The sequence below is a fragment of the Esox lucius genome, chromosome 8, assembly GCF_011004845.1.
Source record: "Esox lucius isolate fEsoLuc1 chromosome 8, fEsoLuc1.pri, whole genome shotgun sequence".
Lineage (NCBI taxonomy): Eukaryota > Metazoa > Chordata > Actinopteri > Esociformes > Esocidae > Esox > Esox lucius.
The window spans coordinates 31,911,519-31,936,280 of record NC_047576.1 but is presented as its reverse complement, the minus strand read 5'-3'; the positions used below and the strand labels follow the sequence as shown (position 1 = coordinate 31,936,280).

The following is a 24,762-nucleotide window of genomic DNA, read 5'->3' as shown; positions in this document are numbered from 1 at the left end:
CAAGGAAGGGAAAAAGGACAACAAAGTGGTCCATCAAGTGGTTGGTCATGACAGTAAAGCTGTGCACATACTGCAAAGCAGAATCTATTATTACTGTTTATAACAAAAAAACAAGCATAACATAGCCTACTCATATAAAGCCTTCTAATAGTAGTTACATATGGTACTAATGTATTTTACGCTCTCCTTTAGTTCTCCTGTCCTCTTCTTTCCATCTCCCCTCTCTCATATTCTGCTCGCAGGTGATCACAGATGAGTGATTGTTTGATCATTTTCTGCAAATAATTATTTGCTGGTTGATGTTGAAATAAATGTTTTTCCTTTTCAAACAGAGTGGTTTCATTTGAATATGTTGCAAGCTCATTTATTGAACTTAACACTACGACAATATTGGGCTTGTTATTGAAGCTGCGGTGGCTTATTTGACTCGCGAGAGTTGGCAACACTGGCACTGGATCGCATTGGTGGGGAGCCTTTCATTTCCATTTTCTCAAACAACGATCCTTTGCATATGTACTTCAACATTACCCACTAAAGACTGCACATCCAATAAATAATGTTGAGAGCGCATTTTTGTGTTTCAAACGCATTTTTCCAGTAGGGAGGCAAATGTCAGGTTAAAAAAAGATGTTAGCTTTTACGTAAGATATGGGCACTTCGGGTTTTGCCATCCAAAGGAATCGGCTTTTTCAGGTGAACGGAGCCACAGAAGCCAGGTCACTGAAAAGACGGGGAAGGATGTCCGTTGTTACTCCGAATACGAAACCCAACAACGTTCAATGCATTTTCCAACCTCGTTCAATTCTGGGTAGCTTCTGTCAGTGGGCGTGGCCTGTGACAGTTCAAACCGCTTTGGGACTCCGATTGGCCAGCTATTGTTTACCTCGCAGGGATAGGAGCCTGCACGGGTCAATCTACGATATGATTGGCTAACCATCTAAAATGAAATTCAAAATGAACGCACGGTTTCTGTGCGGAATATTGATGGATGTAGAAACGTGATTCGAGTCAGTCAACGATATTTAACGGTGTTGTTTAAGGCAAACGTTAGGGGGAATAATTATCACGGAAGATCTTTTTTCATTTTGTTGTGGTTTTATGTATTTTCCGATGTTTCGGTAAATAGGGTAAACAAATTGCATGGATATTTAAAGTTTGTAAATGGCTCAATTATCGGCGAGCGGGGGGTTCCTGGATTTCAGTCCCATCAAGAAAGATGCATCTGGGTTTTTTTCAGGCAATAAAGAAAACCACTCGCATCCAGTTTTGAGTTTGGTTCAGTTTTCTAGGGCTCCTTTTGTATTGTTTGGAAATGTGAAGTTGGGATCATCTAAATCCTCAGTTCTTCGCGTCGAGAATCCGGTTGAAGATGCCACCATAGAGGTGACAGTTGACAGGATTCCATCAAAAAAAGGATTTTCCGTGGGTCAAACCCGTTTCACAATTGAAGTAAGGAAAACTATTTAATTACTCGATGACAACCAGTAAGGTCAGCATGCCAACACATGGGACTTAAAAGATCTAGTTAACATTGGTCATACAAAAACTTACCGTGACTATGTTAACAACCTAGCTAATGTTTTTGGCTACTTTAGCAATCTACATGTGTTTATATAAGTCAGGGCCCCATCAGTAACCTAGCATTATTTTTCTTGCCTTTGTTACAGCCCAACGAACCTGTCAATTTGACGATAACTTGGACACCGATAGAGGAAGGTGGTATTCGAGAGCTGATCACTTTCATTGCCAATGGGGTGGTTAAACACCAAGCGATTTTGCTCGGCAGAGCAGATGCACCCAAAAAAAGAAAAGTAACTAATCTCGATTATTTCTATAGTTGTGGGTATTGTTGTTGACAGTCACGCTAATATAAACATGTAACCTAATACAGTAATGCTATTTCATCCATTTAAACTGTATGAAAGACGTCTCTATATATACACTAAACAATACATTTATTAGTAAATACAATACAGGATTAATAATTAAACTTATTAATCTTTGTTATTGTTAATTAATCCTTTCTTACAGAAAAGTATATGGGACTCAATAAAAGGCAAAAAAGCTTGTGATCTATCAACACGTCCAAGGGGGAAGACAACCTCAAGGCCCTCCCTGAAGATGACCGGCAATAAGACCTTTCAGGTGTCCCGGACACCACAGTACAAGGTTCGGAGCCCTCTCGCATCACTAAACAAGAGAGCCTGCACACCTGCCAAAAGGCAAAAGTCTGAGCAGGGTATGTCGGGTCAGTTCAACTTTGATAACGCCCAAAATAACTCACCTGTTGTCTTTCTAGTCCCAGCTGGAAAGATAATTGATTCCTCTGATGTAGCAGCCTGCTACGGTTCCCCAGTAGGCACACCTGAGTACAGACATGTTACCAGACTACTGAACAAGACTTTGTCCCCAGTGGGCACTCCAGAGAGATTTCAAAAGTTTATGCCCCGTATTCAGTCTGAACAAATCCCACCCCCTCTTATTAACACTTCGGTTGCTGACGTTAGCCATACAGAGTTGGTCAGAACTGAAGTGTTGTCTCTGAGAGATGCCCTGGCTGTGATTGAATCTGATCTAACAAATGGACATGGTGCAAGTCCTCCGAACGCTTGCTCTAGCTTTGATTTTTCAGACTCGTTGGAGTCAGCTAATGGTGAAAGGAGTTGTGACTCGGTCAAATCTGTTGGTGATTTGAAAGTCTTGGCTGAGAGCCCCTTTATGTTAGAACCTGCTCAGTCGAGACTGACCTTTGTCATCGAACCCAAATTTGGTACTAACAAGGACGATAAAGCAGTAATTGATGTTCTTCCTAAAGAAAAACATGTTCCTTTCACCTCCTCCACAATTATCAAAAGCAAACCAGTCCCGGTACAGGTGATTAGTCCCGAAGTGAGGAAAATCAAAACCTCTAGACGCCGTCTACTAGAGAAAACACTGGAGCTGTCTGGAGATGATGGGCAACCTGAGCATAGCCCTGGTACTACAGGTACCTCTGTTCTCCCTGTCATTGATTCTGGTGCAAGCCTAAACGGGCTCCACCATTCTCAGTTGACAAAATCTCAGGAGAGCAGGCAGCAAGATCAGGGACTGGCTTCCATTAGCTTTGTTTGTTTGGATGGTATCCCAGGTCCAGTCCCCCTCAGCTCTCCCCAGCACTTAGTCCCTTCCAAATGTGGTCCCCATCACTCTAGCGTAGATGACACTGCTCTGAGAGCCACTTGGCGAAAAACCGCATCAATGGCGGCACCTCTGCCCAAACAGGCAGATGTTTTTCCTGTTAACACCCAGAACCAGTTTGACTTGGTCATGGTGCAGGGCAAAAAGAGAAAAAGTGATGAGTTTCTTGGGGATGGAGGGAAGAAATTGGAGGATGCGGCAAAGAAAATATGCCATGTGAAAAGAAGTAGAGTTTCAACCGTGGTGAAGGAACCGGAAAGACCTTCTCAGCACAAGAGGTCCACGGCCGCCACTCAAAGGCAGTTGCTAAGCACATCTGGTGAGTTTGTGAAAATAGGTTTTATGATGTTTCCTATATACTTTTTTTTGTTCACTTGCTTTTAACCATTGTGCCCTTTGAATTGCCTATTACATTTGCTCTTTATTATTCCCTGGTCTATACCTATTTTATAAGAGCTGTGTTTTCTTGTTTTTCAGCTACTATGCGCTCCAGTTCTCAATCATCCATGAGGGCGCCAAGGTCTGTGGTCCAGGCTAAGCAGTCTGTTCCAAAATCTGGTCAACGGGGTACCAATATTTTGTTGAGATCACATGACAGTCAGTATTCTTTTTATGTATCTGAGTTTTTGATTACTTACTGATGTTTCCTGTGGCCATCATAGGTGCACAGTCTTCAAAATCATTTGGTGGTTCATCTGTGAAAACTGCAAAGATTATAGCTGTGGCCCAGTCCAAACTGGCTTTCATCACGCCTACTCAAACAGGTAGTTAAGGTTCATTTTATATTTATACTTTCTGTCCAAGTCTTGGTTTCCATCTGTTGTAACTTCTGCAACATACTTGTTACGTTCAGCCATACCAAGACATCCGATGTCCTTTGCGGCCAAGAACATGTTCTATGATGAGCGTTGGATAGAGAAACAGGAAACAGGGTTTACATGGTGGATCAACTATGTCCTCACCCCTGATGATTTCAAGGTTCACACGGAGGTCACCAAAGGTAATGTTCATCTGCCCTGTGATAGATTGGGCTGCAATTACTTTAGGCTGCAATTAATTTGCTGGACGATGTTATGAATGTACTTGTGATGGTCATTATAGGTAGTATAAATATTCATTATGAAATAGGAGGAAAAGGATTTGCATAATATGTGAATACAATTTGGGTAACGGACCGCTGTTCTTATACATTGAGTAGTCATCCTGTAGATCAGAACATTATTAGCACCAACATCCGGCTTGGCACAGTGCTGCTCGGGTGAATGTTTTAACATAATGGCCGGTTGATGGCATGATCATGAATTTTCTAATCATTGATAAAATTCAAATAAACACATTAGTGTAATCTCATTGTGCAAGAGATTATAAGTGTAAAATGTAAAGTATTTTTCCATCTAGGCTAATGCATTATGAGTGTACTGTACAGAATTCCTGTTCTTCATCTCTTATTTCTTGTGTATAGTTAATGCTGTTTCCCTGGCGATGGGTGCTGATGAGAAATTTGCAATCAAGAAGGCACCCACCAAAGAGGAGATGTCATTCAGTGCGTACACGGCTAGACGGCGGCTGAATCGGCTGCGTCGCTCCGCCTGCCAGCTCTTTACCTCAGAGTCCATGGTCAAAGCCATTCAGAGGCTGGAGTTGGAAGTTGAAGCTAAGAGGCTACTGATACGCAAGGACCGCCATCTTTGGAAAGACATTGGTATGTATGCACATTGGCTAGACAAGTATGTGATGTGTCCAGAATAAAGTTTTTTTTCTGTTTATAATGTGGTGTTGTTGGCCATCAACTACTCAATAAGAATGTGAGTAGACCACTGTTTGGGTAGTGAATCTTCCTCAGCTGTATTACGTTTGACTCTGTTGGATTTATTTGAAACTGTCTGAGATGCAAGTTTCAGTTTTTATTGTATTTTTTAATGCTTCGGTCACATGAGTATAAGATGTTTCAAAATTTATTTTAAGTGTGTTTTCAGTAAGGCTTAAAGTACTTGTTTTTATCCTCCAATGAAAAAATCGCAATGTTTGTTCATGTGTGTCACATGCGATTTGGACAGCCATTTTCTAACTTACATTAATTGGCAGGCCCCTAAATATTAAATTAACATGTGTGCATGTATTGTTTTATGTAGAAGATGTGCTGCCTGAGCTACTGCATACTTAGTGGTCACAGTAACTGCCTGTGGGTCCAAAGTAGAGTTTTGGGCCAGGTCAAGGCTTTACTTTGTGTTTTCATAATGTCTACGCATTAAACAGCTTTGTGTAACTCAAAGTTCTAAATGCATTTTCCTATGAATCTGATTATGAGAATTGAGAATTATTTACGATGGAATGCAGTGATATTAGTTGTTATACTGTTCTATGAAGCTATGGAAATGTATTTCTATATTTTAGCACATTATTATGTCTTCGGTAAATTGATGTCTTGCTATTCATACCCCCATGAAACTGATTGAGAACAATGGTAATGCTTGTTCTATGGGTTAAACAGCAAAGGTGGAGGATGAAATGTTTACTGATGCCTTGTTTTGAAGTGCCTCTATAGTAACAATTACTTTGGAAGACAACTTAAAGCTCCTTCAAATGTTGTAACAATTAACTTATACTTGAGATTCCTTTGAGAGACTGGGGCAAGGATATAGGCATAGGCCTATGTGATGTTCATTTTTATGTTTTTTGCAGGGGAACGGCAAAAGGTTCTCAACTGGCTTCTTTCCTACAATCCTCTTTGGTTACGAATTGGACTTGAGGTATAGTCTGCCAACATTTAACATTTCATTTGAATGTTCATTGTCTGTTTTTAAGTCTCATGAAATGCCACCTGTTTTCAGACTATCTTTGGGGAGATGATCTCATTGGAGAACAACAATGATGTCATGGGACTGGCAATGTTTATTCTGAAACGTCTGCTGTGGAACCCTGACATTGCTGCAGAGTTCAGGCACCCCAAAGTACCCCTCCTTTACAAAGATGGTAATGCATTGTGTTCCCGTCTTTTATTAGTTAATGCTTTTTTGGTAGTCTGGTTTGTGCTTATTTCGGTTTAATGGAAAATGCTGTGTATAGGCTAGGAAACATACTGTATATATTGCTCATTGATTATGCCCCTTTTGAGTAGGCCATGAGGAGGCGTTGTCTCGTTTCACTCTGAAGAAGCTTCTGCTGCTGGTATGCTTCCTGGACAAGGCCAAAGAGTCCAGGATGATCGACCACGACCCATGTCTCTTTTGTATGGATGCAGAATTCAAGGTAACGAGACACCATTAACTTCCCCAGCGGTTCAGTCATATAGCGGACGGTCTTATTAGGGGGGACTTGCAGGGAGTGCATTCAGGTTAATATGACTAGGTGGGGCAACCTCACAATCCAGGTGGAAAACATTTTCGTCATAGTAGGAGAGTTTCTGGAGAGTACGAGTGTGTCGAGTACTCGGACATAAGGAGTTTTGTAAGGGATGTTGAGAGAATTTTCCTGACTACAACTGTGATTGTGGTGTTTTGCATTATAAGTGCAGCAGTGACCTATATACATGTGATTGTTCTTACGTAAAGTCCTCCCATTTCGTGCTCGATATGTTCTTTTTGCTGGACCACGTAAGCGGAGCCAGCCGAGAAGAGCGAATGTTCTTGTTAAATAGATTAGTGGTTAGAGAAGCGGACCTGCAAACTATAGGTCCTGATAGACAAACCTTGCTGGCTATAACCTTTAGTATCTACATTATAGTAACCCTAAAATAAAACTGAGTACTGTTATATTGCAACTGTTTCTGGTGGATTGTCGAAGTACGCATCTGTGCATGCTTTTTGGGTCAGGATAGACAAACTTAGCTGACTACAACATTCAGTAACTACGTTATAGTAAGCCTAAACTAAAACGGTTTACGGGTTATACTATATTGCGACTCTTTCTGGTGATTTTCGAACTGCTTTTGGGGTTAAGATAGGCTTTATCAAAACCCCTTGGGCAGTAAAAGAGTAGGGGATTCCACGATTCGTCTTTTCACTTGACGAGAAAGTCCGTTATCCTTTTCCCTTGACAAGAAAGGTAATTCTAGTATCAATGTCCTTCATGGAAAAACAAATATTTTTGTACCATGAAATTAAATAGCTTTGGCAGGGAAAAGTTAATCTTCAGAATGCGTCTTTAAGTTATCCATTAATGACAACAGTCAGCATGCAGTCCTGTCTCATTGACCTATTAATTGCATTGTGTTATCCAGTCTACCAAGGACCTGCTGCTGGCGTTTTCCAGAGACTTCCTGAGTGGAGAGGGGATCCTCCCACGCCACCTGGGTTACATGGGCTTCCCAGTCTCTCACATTCAGACACCTCTGGACGAGTTCAGCTTTGCTGTGAAGAACTTGGCCATCGACCTCAAATGTGGGATTCGTTTAGTGTAAGACATCCATGTACAATGTTTGAAAAAATTAATGGAACACACAATCATCACAGTATAACACCACGTCACTTAAACTTCAGGGATATCAATCTGTCCAGTTAGGAAGCATAAGCAGTTGTGAATCAATCTCACCTGATTTGGTGCAAATTAAAGTGACAACAGGTGCACTGGTGAGGCAACAGCAAGGCAACTCCCGAAAAGAGAATGGTTTGCCGGAGCCCACAGACAATTGCTCGCTCATTATCCATCCTGACTGATTCTTCTCTAGTTTTGCGGTTTACTAGTGTCCTTGTCACTACTAGTAGTATGAGTTGGTACCTGCAGCCCATTCAGGTTGTACAGGTATTCCAGCTCCTCTGGTATGCTGCGTCTCCCAGTACAATCTTGAGCATGGAGGAGATACCAGATGGGCCAAACCGTCAGAAACAGACTCCAGACTCTGACGTCCTCTAGTGGAACCTGTGCTCACAGTGCAGCAATGTACAGCTCGATTGGCATTTGCCAGAGAACACCAGAATTGGCAGGTCCACCATTGGCGCCCTGTTCTCCTCAAAAGATGAGAGCAGGTTTACTGAACCCATGTGACCGATGTGAAAGAGTGGAGACGATGTGGTGAATATTACGCTGCGTGCAACATCATCCAGCATGACTGGTTTCGCGGTGGGTCAGTGATGATCTGGGGAGGCATATCCTTGTGCTAACCAATGGTTTCCTGACTGATCTTAGGTACCGGGATGGAATCCTCAGACCCTTATGTGGTTAGCGTGTGTAGGCAGTTCCTGGATGACAAAAGCTTTGGTGCCATTGACTGTCCCTCACAGTACCCAGACCTGAATCCAAATGAGAACCTCTGGGATGTTTTTGGGGTAGTGTGTTATTGCAACTAACCTTATGGTGGTATTGTTGAGCAAATCCTGCACATTTTGATTCTTTACCCGTTTACCCACGTGTGCCTGTATTCTCCCCTCTATGGATTTAAAGCATAGACTGTAAAAATAATGGACAACGCCCTTTCGCTCTTTTCCATTGGTGAAAAATGAAGCCACCAGTGTCCTGATACGGCGCTGACATCTTGGACTTGCGTCTGCGCAGATAGCGATCTTGGGACCAGTTCTGCGCAGTAGTTATGCGCAGTAGCGAGAAGGAAGTAAAGCCGTAAAGCCGCGAAATCAACGGCCCCACCCCTGTGCCCCGCCCTCACTCTCCCTCGCAGAATGCGCATACCGTAATCAATCGCAAGTCCAAGTACAGTACAACCTTTGCTTGTTAAACCTAGACGATATGTTATAGCCTAACTTACATCATGTTTAACCTTAATTTAGAATAGGCCTAATACAAAAATAATTGGTAACTTCTAGCTAACGATCACCTGCTAGCTATTAACGAGGCTTGTTGTCTTTTAGCTAACGTTAGCTAGCCCATTACATTTTACTAATTAAATAGCTGAAAAAATACTTTAGGTTTCTTTTATAAAACTGTTGGCATAGGCATCAATACTTTGTGTTACCCATGACCCTGATATTAAAGTAAAGCTATGTTCGCTTTAGCGATAATGTTCTAGCCCCAAACATTTTTTGAAGATAAAGACCTTTTTTGATCAACTTGTTTCGTTTTTCATGCATTCCTGCTGTAAAGATTTGAGGCAGAGAAAACATTTGACATGTATGGTGGGAAATCTGCCCCATGACTGCACATAATAGCACGTAACTCATAACTCAGTATGATTGCACGTAACTCAGTAATTGTTATTTTGCGGGTCTAATGGGATTATTTTCTGTATTGTGCTTGTATTTCATGGACCGAGCTGTTCCGTAACTGTTGCTGCTTTTTACGAGACAACGTCAAAAGCATTATATGGACTTAATGCGGTATCATTTTAAGTACAGTTGAATAGATAGGAGCATTTCAGAGCATCCAACCTTATAATTGTCCCAGGGCATCATTGATGCTTTGATGCTGTGAACAGGCTAGTATTCATAGCAGGAAACTTGTAAACTGCATTGCAATAGCCACCAGGTTACAACATGTAGGCTATTTAAAAAAATAGCATGCATAGCATAGCATCATCTTCCGCTTATCCGGGGCCGGGTCGCGGGGGCAGCAGTCTAAGCAGGGATGCCCAGACTTCCCTCTCCCCAGACACTTCCTCCAGCTCTTCCGGGGGGACACCGAGGCGTTCCCAGGCCAGCCGGGAGACATAGTCCCTCCAGCGTGTCCTAGGTCTTCCCCGGGGTCTCCTCCCGGTGGGACGGGACCGGAACACCTTCCCAGGAAGGCGTTCCGGAGGCATCCGAAAAAGATGCCCAAGCCACCTCAGCTGACCCCTCTCGATGTGGAGGAGCAGCGGCTCTACTCTGAGCTCCTCCCGGGTGACCGAGCTTCTCACCCTATCTCTAAGGGATCGCCCAGCCACCCTGCGGAGAAAGCTCATTTCGGCCGCCTGTATCCGGGATCTTGTCCTTTCGGTCATGACCCAAAGCTCATGACCATAGGTGAGAGTAGGAACGTAGATTGACCGGTAAATCGAGAGCTTCGCCTTGCGGCTCAGCTCTTTCTTCACCACGACAGACCGATACATCGACCGCATTACTGCAGAAGCTGCACCGATCCGTCTGTCAATCTCCCGTTCCATCCTTCCCTCACTCGTGAACAGGACCCCTAGATACTTAAAGTCCTCCACTTGAGGCAGGCACTCTCCACCAACATGAAGTGGGCAAGCCACCCTTTTCCGACTGAGGACCATGGCCTCGGATTTGGAGGTACTGATTTTCATCCCCACCGCTTCACACTCGGCTGCAAACCGTCCAAGTGCATGCTGAAGGTCCTGGCTTGAAGGGGCCAACACGACAACATCATCCGCAAAGAGCAGAGACGAAATCGTGTGGTCCCCAAACCTGACACCCTCCGGCCCCTGGCTGCGCCTAGAAATTCTGTCCATAAAAATTACGAACAGAACCGGTGACAAAGGGCAGCCCTGCCGGAGTCCAACATGCACAGGGAACAAGTCTGACTTACTGCCGGCAATGCGGACCAAGCTCCTGCTTCGGTCGTACAGGGACCTGACAGCCCTTAGCAAAGGACCCAGGACCCCATATTCCCGAAGCACTCTCCACAGGATGCCGCGAGGGACACAGTCGAATGCCTTCTCCAAATCCACAAAACACATGTGGACTGGTTGGGCAAACTCCCATGAACCCTCCATCACCCTGTAGAGGGTATAAAGCTGGTCCAGTGTTCCACGGCCTGGACGAAAACCACACTGTTCCTCCTGAATCCGAGGTTCTACTATCGGCCGTATTCTCCTCTCCAGAACCCTGGCATAGACTTTCCCGGGGAGATATAATTATTTAAAAAAATAATTATATCTAAATTGCCATTCAGTAACAATCTATATTGTCAATCTATATCAGAGTATTCACTTTGATATGTGATCAAGTTGCTCTGTGCAAATGTGTTATTTGAGGCATAACCTTAATTTCAACGGATACTGATGTCTTTTTTTTGACCGCGTAAGCCAAGCAGGCTTAGAAGAGTGAATGTATCTTACTGTCTACAACTTTACGTAGCTACGTAATAGGAAGCCTAAAATAAAACAGTTCTGGTGGATATTAAGATTTATTCAGAATAGACAAACACTTCGCAGGCTTCACGAATCTCTTGTCTTTTCACTTGACAAAAAAGTCAGTTATTGTTAGTGATGGCCATTCGAGGCTTCATTACCGTTCTAGCAGCAGGCTATTATGCTAGCTGTGCTAACTCAGATTATTTCAAAATGAAAGCCATCATTGAACTATATTAGTTAATATAGTTAACAATCTTGTCTGTACATTTTATGTTTAATGTCCCTTCCAATGTTATTTTTGGATTAGATTAACTATACCTTATACATTTCAATAATGGCTTTTAATGTGATAAAGAAAATCTTATTGCTGCCAGCATAATATCCTGCTGTTAAAAAAATGCTAATGAAGACTTGAATGGCCATCACTAGTTATCGTCACCTTTATTGATAGATACTGTATCTATGTCATTCACAAATGGCAAATTTGCTGTTAAAACTGCCAGTGGGAAAAGAGGATTTGTTAAGGATAGACAAAATCCTCGCTGGCTACAACCTTGAGCAGATATGTCATGGGAAGCCTAAAATGAAACTGTTTACTATATTACGACTATTTCTGGTGGATTTTTCGAATTGTGTGTGTATGGATTTGTTCACGATAGACAAACACTTCGTTGGCTACACGATTCTCTTGTCTTTTCACTTGACGAAAAAGTGTGTTATCGCCACGTATATTGATACAATAGTTATTGTACCTCCGGCGGAGCTTTTCTGGCGTCCCTGTGGAGTTTGGGGGCATTGAACCTGAGTGGTCGATGTTCAAAGCCTCCATTGCTGAAGCTGCGGCGGGGAGCTGTGGTCTAAAGGTCTTAGGTGCATCAAGGGGCGTTAACCCTCGAACACCCTGGTGGACACCGGTGGTCAGGGAAGCCATCCGACTGAAGAAGGAGGCCTTCCGGGATATGTTATCCCGGAGGACTCCCGAGACAGTTGCAATGTACCGACAGACCCGAAGGGCTGCGACCTCTGCTGAGAAAGAGGCAAAACAGCGGGTGTGGGAGGAGTTAGGGGAAGCCATGGAGGACTTTCGGTCGGCACCAAGGTGTTTCAGGAAAACCGTCCGCCACCTCGGGAGGGGAAAACGGGGAACTGTCCAAGCTGTGTACAGTAAGGATGGAACACTGTTGACCTCAACTGATGAGGTAATTGGGCGATGGAAGGAACACTTTGAGGAACTCCTAAATCCCACTAACACGCCCTCTATAGTGGAGGCAGAGCTGGAGGCTGATGGGGAAGCATTGTCAATCTCCATGGCAGAAGTCACTGAGGTAGTCAAACAACTCCACAGTGGCAAAGCTCCGGGGATTGACGAGATCCGTCCAGAAATGTTGAAAGCTTTGGGAGGGTCTTGGATGACACGCCTCTTCAACATTGCGTGGGAGTCGGGGACAGTGCCAAAGGAGTGGCGAACCGGGGTGGTGGTTCCCCTGTTCATAAAGGGGGACCAGGGGGTGTGTGCCAATTACAGGGGTATCACACTTCTCAGCCTCCCTGGGAAAGTCTACTCAAAGGTACTGCAAAGGAGGGTTCGGCAGATAGTCGAACCTCCGATTGAAGAGGAACAATGCAGATTCCGTCCTGGTCGCGGAACAACCGACCAGCTCTTTACTCTTGCAAGGATCCTGGAGGGGGCTTGGGAATATGCCCATCCAGTCTACATGGGTTTTGTGGATCTGGAGAAAGCGTATGACCGGGTCCCCCGAGAGATACTGTGGGAGGTACTGCAGGAGTATGGGGTGAGGAGGTCCCTTTTGAGGGCTATCCAATCCCTGTACGTCCAAAGTGAGAGCTGTGTTCGGGTTCTCAGGTGGGGGTTGGCCTCCGCCAGGGCTGCGCTTTGTCACCAATCCTGTTTGTAACTTTTATGGACAGGATATTGAGGCATAGTCGGGGTGGGGAGGGGTTGCAGTTTGGTGGGCTGGGGATCTCATCGCTGCTTTTTGCAGATTATGTGGTCCTGATGGCATCATCGGTCTGTGACCTTCAGCACTCACTGGACCGGTTCGCAGCTGAGTGCGAAGCGGTTGGGATGAGGATTAGCCCCTCTAAATCTGAGGCCATGATTCTCAGCAGGAAACCGATGGAGTGCCTCCTCCGGGTAGGGAATGAGGCGTTACCCCAAGTAAAGGAGTTCATGGATCTCGGGGTCTTGTTTGCGAGTGATTGGACAATGGAGCGGGAGATTGACCGGAGAACCAGAGCAGGAGGGGCGGTATTGCATTTGTTTTACCACACCGTTGTGACGAAAAGAGAGCTGAGCCAGAAGGCAAAGCTCTCGATATACCAGTAAATTTTAGTTTCTCCCTTCTACCTATGGTCTTGAAGGCTGTGTCATGACCGAAAGAACAAGATCGCGAGTACAAGCGGCTGAAATGGGTTTTCTCAGACGGGTGGCTGGCTTCTCCCTTAGGTATAGGGTGAGAAACTCAGCCATCTGTGAGGAACTCGGAGTAGTGCCGCTGCTCCTTTGCGTCGAAAGGAGCCAGTTGAGGTGGTTCGGGCATCTGGTAAGGATTCCCCCAGGACGTCTCCCTAGAGAGGTGTTCCAGGCACGTCCAGCTGGGAAGAGACCTCGGGGTAGGCCCAGGACTAGGTGGAGAGATTATATTTCGACACTGGCCTGGGAACGCCTTGGGATCCCCCAGTCAGAGCTGGCAAATGTGGCTCTGGAAAGGGAAGTTTGGGGTCCCCTGCTGGAGCTGCTGCCCCCGATACCGGGTAAGCAGATGAGCGAGAGAGTTATTGTATCAATGTCATTCACGAATGGCTAATAAGCTGTTAAATAGTCTTATGACTATTCCAAGTAGTAAGGTAATAGATACTAGTAAGCTTATTACTGGCTAATAAGCTGTTAAAACAGCCAGTGGCAAAAGTCATACAGTTCATAGGTAGACATAATAAGAAACGTTACTCAGTTTAACGCTAGTTAATGGTGTCTAACAATATATTCTAACTTGGTGTGATGTTAATGAGTCAAAATAATAGTGCGAAGAGGCTATACTAATGCCCGGCTTGTGTGCAGTTTGGTGGCGTAGTAGGTAACGACAAAGCCTTTCACGTGGGTGACACGTGTTCAATTCTAGAGAGGGCAGCCACAAATAACACATTTTATTGCTGGCCGGCTGACCCAGGCTTGCCTGGTGTCTTGTTTTATCTTTTCAGCAGCATCATATTGAAAATGTATCGGAATGTATGTTTTGTTTCTGGCCATATCTCCCAGCCCTCGCTTGCATTAACTTGCAGTAGCAGAGACACATGGCTCACTGCAGCTCAGATCGTGTTGTGTGGTGTGCTTTAAACAGTTTGGAAACATCTTTGGTATAATAGGTTATATGAAATGAAGAATGGAGTTGCAAGTAACTGCATCAATAACTGTTCTTCGAGTAATGTAATTAATTAACTTTGGCAGACCTGTTTTTCATGCAATATTCATGACAAGGATGGAGTGTGAGAACGCAGCTCAGGATTATTACTGTTTATCTGCCAGGCGTGTGATGGAGCTTTTTATACAAGACTGGAGCCTTTCCTGTAAGCTGAGGATTCCCGCCATCAGTCGTCTTCAGAAGATACACAATGTAGAAATAGCCCTGCAGGTGCTAAGGTCCAGGGGGGTTGACCTCAAGGATGAGCACAGTAAGTTTCCAGACTTTCTTCTCCAATTCTTTCTTTTAAAAGGAAATGTTAGAAATGATGTGAAGAAAGATAAAGTACACATTTTTGTTCATGTGAAACCATGACGCCATGTCTTCCAGGTGGAGTCATTGACTCAAGAGATATTGTGGATGGACACAGGGAGAAAACACTAAGTCTTCTGTGGAAAATCATCTTTACCTTCCAGGTCAGTTTTATTTTTCAATCTGATTAGAACTTTGGGGAAGGCTCCCGTATGGATGTAATGATTCAATGAAATCCATTCATTTCAGTTTTGAAAATCATGAAATGTTTGTGCGTACCCAACTAGGGGTCAACTGATTAATCCTTTAGCTGATTAATCAGCGCCGATAGGACGTTTTACAAACTATTGCTATTGGCAGAGCTTGGCTCCGATAGTGGCCGATGGCTGTGTAGCCTTTACTGGTCAACACATCTGTGGTGGCACTAAGTGCGCTGGAGAGGGGCTGCCATGAATGCGCTGCAGTCTTTAAATAACATTTTTCAATGTAGACTAAATCAGAGAGAATTTTCTCAGAAAGCAATTCTCCATTCCATGAAAAAACTTTTAACGCATGATTCTGATGATGGGGTTAGAAAACATGGGCTAAACCTTGTGGTCCCAGGGTTAACGTTTGAACAGCCGAATAGCTGAAAATACAGTATCTCACAAAGGTGAGTACACCCCTCACATTTTTTTAAATATTTGAGTATATCTTTTCATGTGACAACACTGAAGAAATGGCACTTTGCTACAATGTAAGGTAGTGATTGTACAGCTTGTATAGCAGTGTCAATTTGCAGTCCCCTCAAAATAACACCACACACAGCCATTTATGTCTAAACCGCTGGCAATAAAAGTGAGTACACCCCTAAGTGAAAATGTCCAATTTGGGCAAAGACACTTTTCTGTAGCATTTTTTTACTTGCTGCTCATTTGACTTGTCAATTCTGCTTTATCTGTACTTCGGTGGTAAGCAAAATCACCCATACAGTAATTAAAGACCCGCATTCATAATAGGTTTGAATACTTACAAAGCTAACCAACTATTAGTCTGCAGTACTATTTGCGTCAGCCTCAGGTCTAACTGTTGTTACAGAGCATGCAACATAGTGATTTGCATTAGGAATGTAAAATGCTCCCTGCCAAAGATGGAAAGAATGAAAACCGTGCCGGTATGACTGGTATATAAATCATTTACAGCTGTTAAATTAACAGCATTGAAAGTAGAAACATACAATGGAACCAGAGTTAAATTATTTTGAAACTGGTTAACCGAAACCTTATTGGAATATTTCCCTGGTTTTTGCATATGTACATTTTTGCAATGATGAATATGAATGTAACATAATACCAACGGTATTTAATCAGGGACTGAATCGAAACAGTCTCTTTCCCTTTTCACTATATGTTCTATTTTCAGGTGGAAGTCCTTCTGGATGAAAACCAGTTGAGAGAAGAGATTGGTTTCCTCAAACGCACCTGGAATACCAAAGAGAAACTGGCATTGCTGAAGAGTAATAAAGATGTTATGCAAAAAACCACTAAGCCAACACACCCGTTTGAGCACAGCAGCTCCAAGATCATGCTACTCATGGAGTGGGTCAATGCAGTCTGCCAGTTTTACCATTTGAAGGTGAGTTGATTGGTGACCTTTTTCAAGAAAGTCTAAGTGCACCTGTTGGCTACACAGTTTATAGTAATCATTCTGTTTTGTCCAGAGTGAATTATAATATTGAGATTTTGTAAAATGTTCTACTTAACCTCATACACCGGGTATTCTGCCATTTTGTGTCTGTGTGCAGTTTATTGAAGTTTTATTGAGATTATTGAAGTTAACGTATCGTTATCTTAAGGCAATTAGTGGAGATCTCTGGGTACTGTGGACTGCTTCTCAAAAGCAATAACATGTATGTAAGGTGGTTGGTGTTTTATACTCTCACAAAGTGATTGATAATTTTTGCCAGTGTGTGTAAGCAGAGTCAGACAAGAGTGAATGTTTCTTACTGAGTGAGTGAATATAGCGTAGCGTAGTGGTTAGAGGCGCGGCCTGTGACCAGTGTTCGAGTCTCGCCGCAGACGAAACGGATTACACATTAGGAAATATTCAGGATAAACAAAAACTGCTGTCTACAACCTTCAGTAGCTAGGTTTAACTGTTTCCAGTTATATTGCGACTATTTCTGGTGGATTTTGTAAGTATGCATCCGTGAATGCTTTTTGGGGGTAATAGCCTATAGATCACTACCCCTTGTGCAGTAAAAGAGGGGTTTCCACAATTCTCTCGTCTTTTCGCTTATACTGAAATAACTCAAATAATCAGTTGTCTTAACCTATGTAGAGTTATTTTATCTATGCCTTTTTTTCGAATTATCTTTGTGCCATAAGATAAAATATCTTTGGCCGTGTAAAGGTCACCTTCAGCCTCTCTAGCAATTGCTTACTTCTCATTACTATTCCAAGTAGTAAGTAGATAGTAGTAGGCCTATTACTGGCAAATTAAATCCATATAGTATATAGATGCTGTTTGTGGTGGAAGTAAACTTAAAAAGAAACCTTAGTCAATTTAACACTGGGATTAATGGTGTCTAGCTAAATATTCAAACTTGGTGTGATGTTATTTCGTGAGAAAATATCTAATATTGAGATGCAATTTCCTGATGGTAGTATGTCTCAGTTGGTCCCAATACTGGCATACTTGCTCACTGTATGCAAAACAGTATGTACTTCACCATCATCTGCTAAGTATGGATTTGTGGTATACGATTTGAGATTCAGCCAATGCTTTTGATTTCCTTGTAGTTAACATAGTGTAGTGGTTAGCTCTTCAACTGTTAGTGTGGACAGCCATCTACAGTAATATTTGTACAAGAGTACACTTTAGTTTTGTTAATAAATGTTCTGTTGCCTACATTATTTCAGGATATAATGTAATAGCTGGGGTAAAAGTTACATTTGGAGTCTCTGCAGAGCTGAATGAATACTAGCTGGTGGTGTGGTTTTGTAGGAACATGCCAGACCTTTAGTGTTTTGACCCAGGTTCAATACCCTTCTCAGATGTTCCAATTTTTGTCTGGCAGAAATATTTATCCACGCTGTACTTTTCAGACGTTGCACAACAATCTATACCCAGTCTGTAATACCATGAATCTCATATATATTTTATATTTTTGTTTTCTAAAGAAACGAACCAGCCATGGAATGATTGGAGTCATTTTTTTCATCATGGTTCCTATATAGCTACTTACTTGCCATCTACAGTAACCTTTGTGCAAGAGTACACTTTAGTTCCATTAATAATCATTTTGTTGTCTGTGTTATTTCAGCAAAAATGTAATGGCTGAGGTAAAAGTTACATTCCCGCTGTTTAATGGTTAAAGACACAGTCTGCCACATAGGATCGATATCAGCCAGGGACTTTCATCCCTTCTAATCGCCGACTGGCTGAAATAGGCTTGCCTACTTCCTTTTCTGGCTATATATTTTTTTTGATAGATAACCATTAAACATTATATTGTATTTCTCATTATTTTCCTGTTTCATAACATTTTTTAGAATTTACGTGTACCTGTGTCAGGGGTGCTGCTTTTGTCTTTGCAAATGCAGAAACACTAAACATAGAGACATTGTGTCCATGTCTTTGTCTGAATCTGGGTTGGTAGAGAATCAACCCAAATTTAACGTCTTTCAATGTAATATAATGTATGACCATACAATGCATGTACCTGCACATTGTCTCCTTCCAGGCAGAGAACTTCACGGTTTCATTCTCAGATGGTCGTGTCCTTTGCTACCTGATTCACCATTATCACCCCAGCCACCTACCAGCAGACTGTGTTAGCCGCCACACTACCCAGAATGTGGAGTGCTCCCAGAAAGAACGAGTCGAACTCAACTGCTCATCCAGTGACTCCGATGCCTCTTTTGACAACTTGCCCAACAACCAGAATGGTATTTCTTCCTCCATACATCATTAAATAAGGCTTTGAAAGTTGCCCATATGCTAGATGTTTGTAATAAAAAACAAAGAAAACTGACAGATAAATGACTGCTTCATTCTGTTATTGTGTATAGGCTCTGAAACACCATCGATGAAGTTAAAAGAGCTTCTGGAGAATGAAAAGAGTAATTTCAGGATGGTCAACACTGCAGTGTCTGACCTGGGAGGGGTTCCTGCTATGATCAACCCAGCTGATATGTCAAACACTATCCCCAATGAAAAGGTGATAGTGGGTTTTTGTTAAGGTGGTGATTTATCTTAGCCAAGTGGTAAAGAGTGTTTGGAGAGTAAACAAAAGGTCTCTGCTTCTATTTCCCCAGAGCAAGACTGTTAAGCCTTATTGCTACCAGATCAATGCTGTCAATAATGTGTTCTTAGCATATTTTAACTGTTTAAATCAATTTAAATTATACAAAAATATTACTATGCCAGCGCATTGGTTGTATACTGGGAATTTTCAGATTTACTTTGAATTAATGACTGCATAAAGCGGTAATTCTTTTTTGATTACATTCTCTTCCCTGCACATTCTGTTCTTAAATAGTTTTCATATTTAAGCAATTATATTATTTTTTTAATAATTTTTTTTAATTTTTTTAAATATAAAATAGACATCTTTTATTAATTGCAACTTTAAAAAAGGAATTGGTTGACATTGTTCCTTAAAATTATCAGACATAAATCAGGCCAGGCATATATTTTTTTTAAAGCTAAACTCCTCAGCAAGGACATTTGAGTGTTTCCATTCTAATTCTTTGATTTCTTTGTTCCAGGTGGTGACATGTTACTTGTCCTTCCTCTGTGCACGTCTCTTGGACCTCCGGAATGAGACCCGTGCAGCCAGGGTCATCCAGGGCGCATGGAGAAAGCACTGTTTGAAGAAGAATCTTGTGCTTTATAGAGTATGTCTATATTATAAATCATTAATGCTAGTCTTAGCATCCTATTACGATTTTCTTTTTGTTGCCAATGACATTTCATGTATCATGTAATCATCTGTGATCCCAATCATCTGCTTTTTTGGTATAGGAAAGGACTGTGGCTGCAGCGAAGATCCAGTTATTAGTCAGGCAGTTTCTGCGGAGACGCAGAGCTGTGAGGCAGAAGGCTGCAGCCATCGTTATCCAGGCTGCATGGAGGGGCTACTCTGCACGCAATGCCCTGAATCTGAGAAAAGAGGTCCAATTCTGGGCTCTCAAGGATGCTGCAGCAACTACCATCCAAGTATGTTTCAATTATACTGTATGTTTCAGGTGTGGATTTTATCCATGTACCAAACCCATCATTGTTATATTAATTCACAAGAAGATCTCAGTCACTAAATTGTTTTGAATCCTCCAAGTTGTAATACCAGAATGGAGACTAAGGCAACATCCTTGAGCTCATGCCTGAATGTTCTTTTGAGCTCCCAGTTTTTTTGAAAGGACCAGATATACATTATAATTATTGCTTTTCTTGTTGTCAGGCACAATGGAAGATGTATGTTGCAATGAAAAATTACCAACGTCTAAGATTGCGCGTTGTTGCTGTTCAAGCTCTCTGGCGGATGAAACTGGAAGTCACTGCCTACAAGAGGATACAGTGGGCTGCATCAGTCATCCAGAAACATGTTAAGGCCTGGACTCTGGCAAGGGAACAACGTAAACGTTACCTCTCACTGAAATCAGCAGCTGTAGATATCCAGAGAAACTATCGAAGACGGAAGACTGAGAGACTGCAAAGGGAGAACCATGCTGCCACAGTGATACAAACCGTATTTAAGAAATGGCACAGTGAGATAATGGCCAGAAAAACTGCAGCAGCCCTGAAGATTCAGTCTTGTTATAGAATGCGCAGGTGCCAAAAACGGTACATAAACATCCGGCGGATCTCGCTTCTCATTCAAGCGTGGTATAGAGGTCATGCACAGAGGCGCAGCTTTGAGACTGTGAAACAGCAGCATCACTCTGCCATTGTCCTTCAAAGTGCTTTCAGGGCGAGCGTTGTCAGAAAACGGATGGCAAAGATGACATGTGCCTCAGTACTGATTCAGCGTTGGTTCAGAGCCTCCCTTCAAAGAGATGTGGAAAGGCAACAGTTCCTTAAAATGAAATGTGCTGTTATTACCATACAGTCAGCTTATCGTCAATACATGATTCAGAGGCTAATGCTACAACAGCATCAGAAAGCGACAGTCATCAAAGCAGCTTTCAGGAGCTTTTTTGCCAGACGAAGATTCTTGTCCTTGAAAAGATCTGTAATTGTTATCCAACAGCAATTTAGAGCCAAGCTGTTGGGGAATAAATCAAGGAGAGAGTATATGGCTCTCAAATATTCTGTATTGAGAATTCAAGCAATCTGGAGAGGTAGGGCAGTGAGGAGAACGATTGAAAACAAGCACAGATGTGACACTCTCATTCAGTCTTACTACCGTAGGCATGTGTTGCAGTCACAGTTCAGGTCAAGAAAGGAGGCTGTGTTGGTCATACAAACCCAATATAGAGCTTACCTGGCAGGAAAAGTCCTGCGAATCAAGTATCTTCAGGTCAAGAAAGCTGCTTTTACCCTACAAGCTATGTTCTATGGCATGCGAGTCCGACAAGAGCTAAGGGAAAAACACCGGGCGGCCATTGTCCTTCAGAATGCAGTGAGAGTCTTTCTTTGTAGGAGGCGATACTTGCTTCTGCAAAGTGCTGCTATAATTCTACAAAGTCGCTACCGGGCTCTTTTAGCAGGAAGATCGCAGCGTGAGCAGTACAACCGGTTGAAACAGTCTACAGTAAAGCTACAGGCTGCTTTTCGGGGATACAGAGTACGTGCGGACCTAAGGATGAAATGTCAAGCTGCCTCCGTCATTCAAGCTCAGTTCCGGATGCACAGAGTGCGGCTGGCCTATCTTGCCACAAAGGTTGCCGCTATAATGATACAGCAGCGTTACAGGGCCAAAAGGCTCAGAGATCTACAGATGCATCAGTACAACTTGATGAAGTCTGCTGCAGTGGTGATTCAGGCAGCTTTTCGCAGTCACAGAGCCAGGGTTGAAGTTGCTAGGATGAACAATGCAGCCACAGTCATTCAGAAGAGCTTCCTCACTTTCAGGGAAAGGAAACGTTTCCTCATGATCAAAACTGCCGTTCTTCAATGTCAGCAGAGATACAGGGCTGCGGCTGTGACCCGAAGAGACAGAAGGGGCTATCTGTTGAAACGTTGGGCAGCTATTTCTCTGCAGGCGGCTTTCAGAGGGATGAGAATCCGGAAGCAGTTACAGAATGAATGTAGAGCAGCTGTGCTAATTCAATCTCATGTCCGAAAGCACCTGCAAAGGGTTCAATACAGGAGGTTACAACGGGCTGTGAACACAGTGCAGGCTCGTTACAGAGCAAATAAGAAGATGATTGAAGAGATGCAGACACTCCGGATCAAGAGGAATGCTGTCGTGGTGTTACAGAGTGCCTTCCGGGGAATGCAATCCAGACAGCGCCTTAAGGAGATGCAGAGTGCTGCCTGTGTTCTCCAGAGAAGTTTCAGAGCTCACTTTGTACACAAACATTACCTCTACTTGAGATCATCAGTTCTTGCCATTCAGCAAAGGTATCGGGCCACTGTTGTAGCTAAACAGCAGATGCAGCGCTACCAAGAAATGCGCAGTGCAGCGATCCTGCTTCAGGCAGCATACAGAGGCCAGAGAGCTAGAAGGGAGATTGGTGTACAACATCAAGCTGCAACCAAGATCCAGGCTGCCTTCAAAAAGCACAAGGAGGAAGTTAAATTCCACGCAATGAGATTATCTGCCATCGTCATTCAAAGATACTTCAGAGCTCGCATTGAAATGAAACAAGACCGAGACAGTTTCCTAAACCTTAGAGATTCAACCATTGTTGTTCAGGCAGCTTTCAGGGGGTATCAAGTTCGACAAGAAATGGCTAGGATGCATAAAGCTGCTATTGTTATTCAGGTAACCTTTAGGATGCACAAGGAGCAGGTGAAGTTCCAGGCTATGAGACTGTCTGCCATAATCATCCAACGATTCTACAGATCATGCATGCAAAGGAAACAAGACCAAGAAAGTTTCTTGAAGCTAAGACATTCTTCCATAGTCATTCAGTCGTTTTTCAGAGGGATGCAGGTCCGGAAACAGTTGCAGACTGAATGCAGAGCTGCCATACTAATTCAATCTCTACTTCGAAAATACCTGCAGAGGGCATACTACCAGAGGCTACAGTGGGCTGTGAAAACAGTGCAGGCTCGTTACAGAGCAAACAGGAAGATGATTGAAGAGATGCAGACACTAATCGTCAAGAGGAACGCAGTTGTAGTGTTACAGAGTGCCTTCCGGGGAATGCAATCCAGACAGAGCCTTAAGGAGATGCAGAATGCTGCCTGGGTTCTCCAGAGAAGTTACAAAGCTCACTTGGTACGCAAACATTACCTCTACTTGAGATCATCAGTTCTTGCCATTCAGCAAAGGTATCGGGCCACTGTTGTAGCTAAACAGCAGATGCAGCGCTACCAAGAAATGCGCAGTGCTGCGATCCTGCTTCAGGCAACATACAGAGGCCAGAGAGCTAGAAGGGAGATTGGTGTACAACATCAAGCTGCAACCAAGATCCAGGCTGCCTTCAGAAAGCACAAGGAGGAAGTTAAATTCCAGGCCATGAGACTATCTGCCATCATCATTCAAAGATTCTTTAGGTCTCACCTGCAAATGAAAGAAGACCAAGATCGCTTCCTTTCACTGAAGGATTCAGCCATTGTCATTCAGGCAGCTTTTAGGGGGCATAGGGTTCGTCAAAAAATTGCTAAGATGCAAAACGCTGCTACTGTTATTCAGGTGACCTTCAGGATGCACAAGGAGCAGGTCAAGTTCCAGGCCATGAGACTGTCTGCCATCATTATCCAGAGACGCTACAGATCATACATTCAAGGGAAGCAAGAACGTGACAGTTTCCTAAGTCTCAGAGATGCAGCCATAGTCCTTCAGGCAACTTTCAGAGGTCATCGCATTCGACAAGAAGTTGCTAAGATGCATAGAGCAGCCACTGTTATTCAGGCTAACCTCCGGATGCACAGGCAGCTTCTTGCCTACAAGAGACATCGCTGGGCTGCCATTGTTTTTCAGCAAAGATTTAGAACTCAGAGACTGATGAACTCTCAGTTAGTGCGATACCAGCAGGTGAGGAACACTGTGATAAAAATACAGGCATTGTACAGGGGAAATCAAGCAAGAGAGATGGCTAAATTGACGAGAGCAGCCAGGAAGATTCAGTCATTTCTTAGAATGACAGTCAGGCGCCAACGTTTTTTGAAGGAAAAGAGAGCTGCTGTGTTGATCCAGTCTGCATTTAGAAGACATCAAGCTAGGGCGCGGTTCGCCAAAACACGAGTCTCTGCCATTGCTATCCAAAGATGGTACAGGTCCTGCAAAGTTGTTGAAAAACAAAAGGGCAATTACTTGGCCATTAAATTTGCTGCTATGATACTACAAGCAGCTATACGTGGAACTCTGGCTAGACGATGGGTAAGGCGCAAACATGCAGCGGTCAAGATCCAGTCCGTAATACAAATGTCCATCCAACGGAGAAGGTACCTGAGACTGCTTTCTTGCACCATAAAGTTGCAGTCTCACTGCAGGGCCTGGGCAGTGAGAAGGACTTTCCTAAAGCTTCGCTCAGCGGCTGTAACGCTCCAGAAACACTACAGAAGCCTTCAGGCCCAGAGAGAGCAGCGGCTCCTTTACTTGAAAACTTTAAGTGTTGTCCAGAAGCTGCAGGCCAGAGTGCGTGGACATATCCAACTCAAAAAGTACCAGAAGCTAAGGAGAAGTGCCATCACAATTCAGGTGTGTATGAAGTTTGTCTAATTTGTGTATATATATATTTATTATCTTTGAAGTAAGCATTCTTTGTATTTATCGAATATATCTTATAAGTACATGTC

The 24,762-nt window shown here is 43.2% G+C and overlaps 1 protein-coding gene across 1 annotated transcript in view; it reads left to right on the top strand.

Annotated features, from left to right (window-relative positions):
* The first annotated feature begins 862 nt into the window (after positions 1-862).
* aspm (assembly factor for spindle microtubules) overlaps positions 863-24,762 on the top strand; it is a 32,962-nt gene continuing 9,062 nt past the window's right edge. The window contains exons 1-19 of the mRNA XM_034293604.1: positions 863-1,449; positions 1,668-1,811; positions 2,032-3,496; positions 3,655-3,744; positions 3,840-3,941; positions 4,031-4,177; positions 4,640-4,879; positions 5,860-5,927; positions 6,009-6,150; positions 6,296-6,426; positions 7,397-7,572; positions 14,682-14,827; positions 14,947-15,032; positions 16,270-16,482; positions 18,593-18,797; positions 18,921-19,069; positions 19,620-19,748; positions 19,876-20,070; positions 20,312-24,664. Of these exons, the coding sequence (XP_034149495.1) occupies positions 1,162-1,449; positions 1,668-1,811; positions 2,032-3,496; positions 3,655-3,744; positions 3,840-3,941; positions 4,031-4,177; positions 4,640-4,879; positions 5,860-5,927; positions 6,009-6,150; positions 6,296-6,426; positions 7,397-7,572; positions 14,682-14,827; positions 14,947-15,032; positions 16,270-16,482; positions 18,593-18,797; positions 18,921-19,069; positions 19,620-19,748; positions 19,876-20,070; positions 20,312-24,664 (8,469 nt within the window). The 5' untranslated portion in view covers positions 863-1,161. The remainder of the gene's footprint in view (positions 1,450-1,667; positions 1,812-2,031; positions 3,497-3,654; positions 3,745-3,839; positions 3,942-4,030; positions 4,178-4,639; positions 4,880-5,859; positions 5,928-6,008; positions 6,151-6,295; positions 6,427-7,396; positions 7,573-14,681; positions 14,828-14,946; positions 15,033-16,269; positions 16,483-18,592; positions 18,798-18,920; positions 19,070-19,619; positions 19,749-19,875; positions 20,071-20,311; positions 24,665-24,762) is intronic.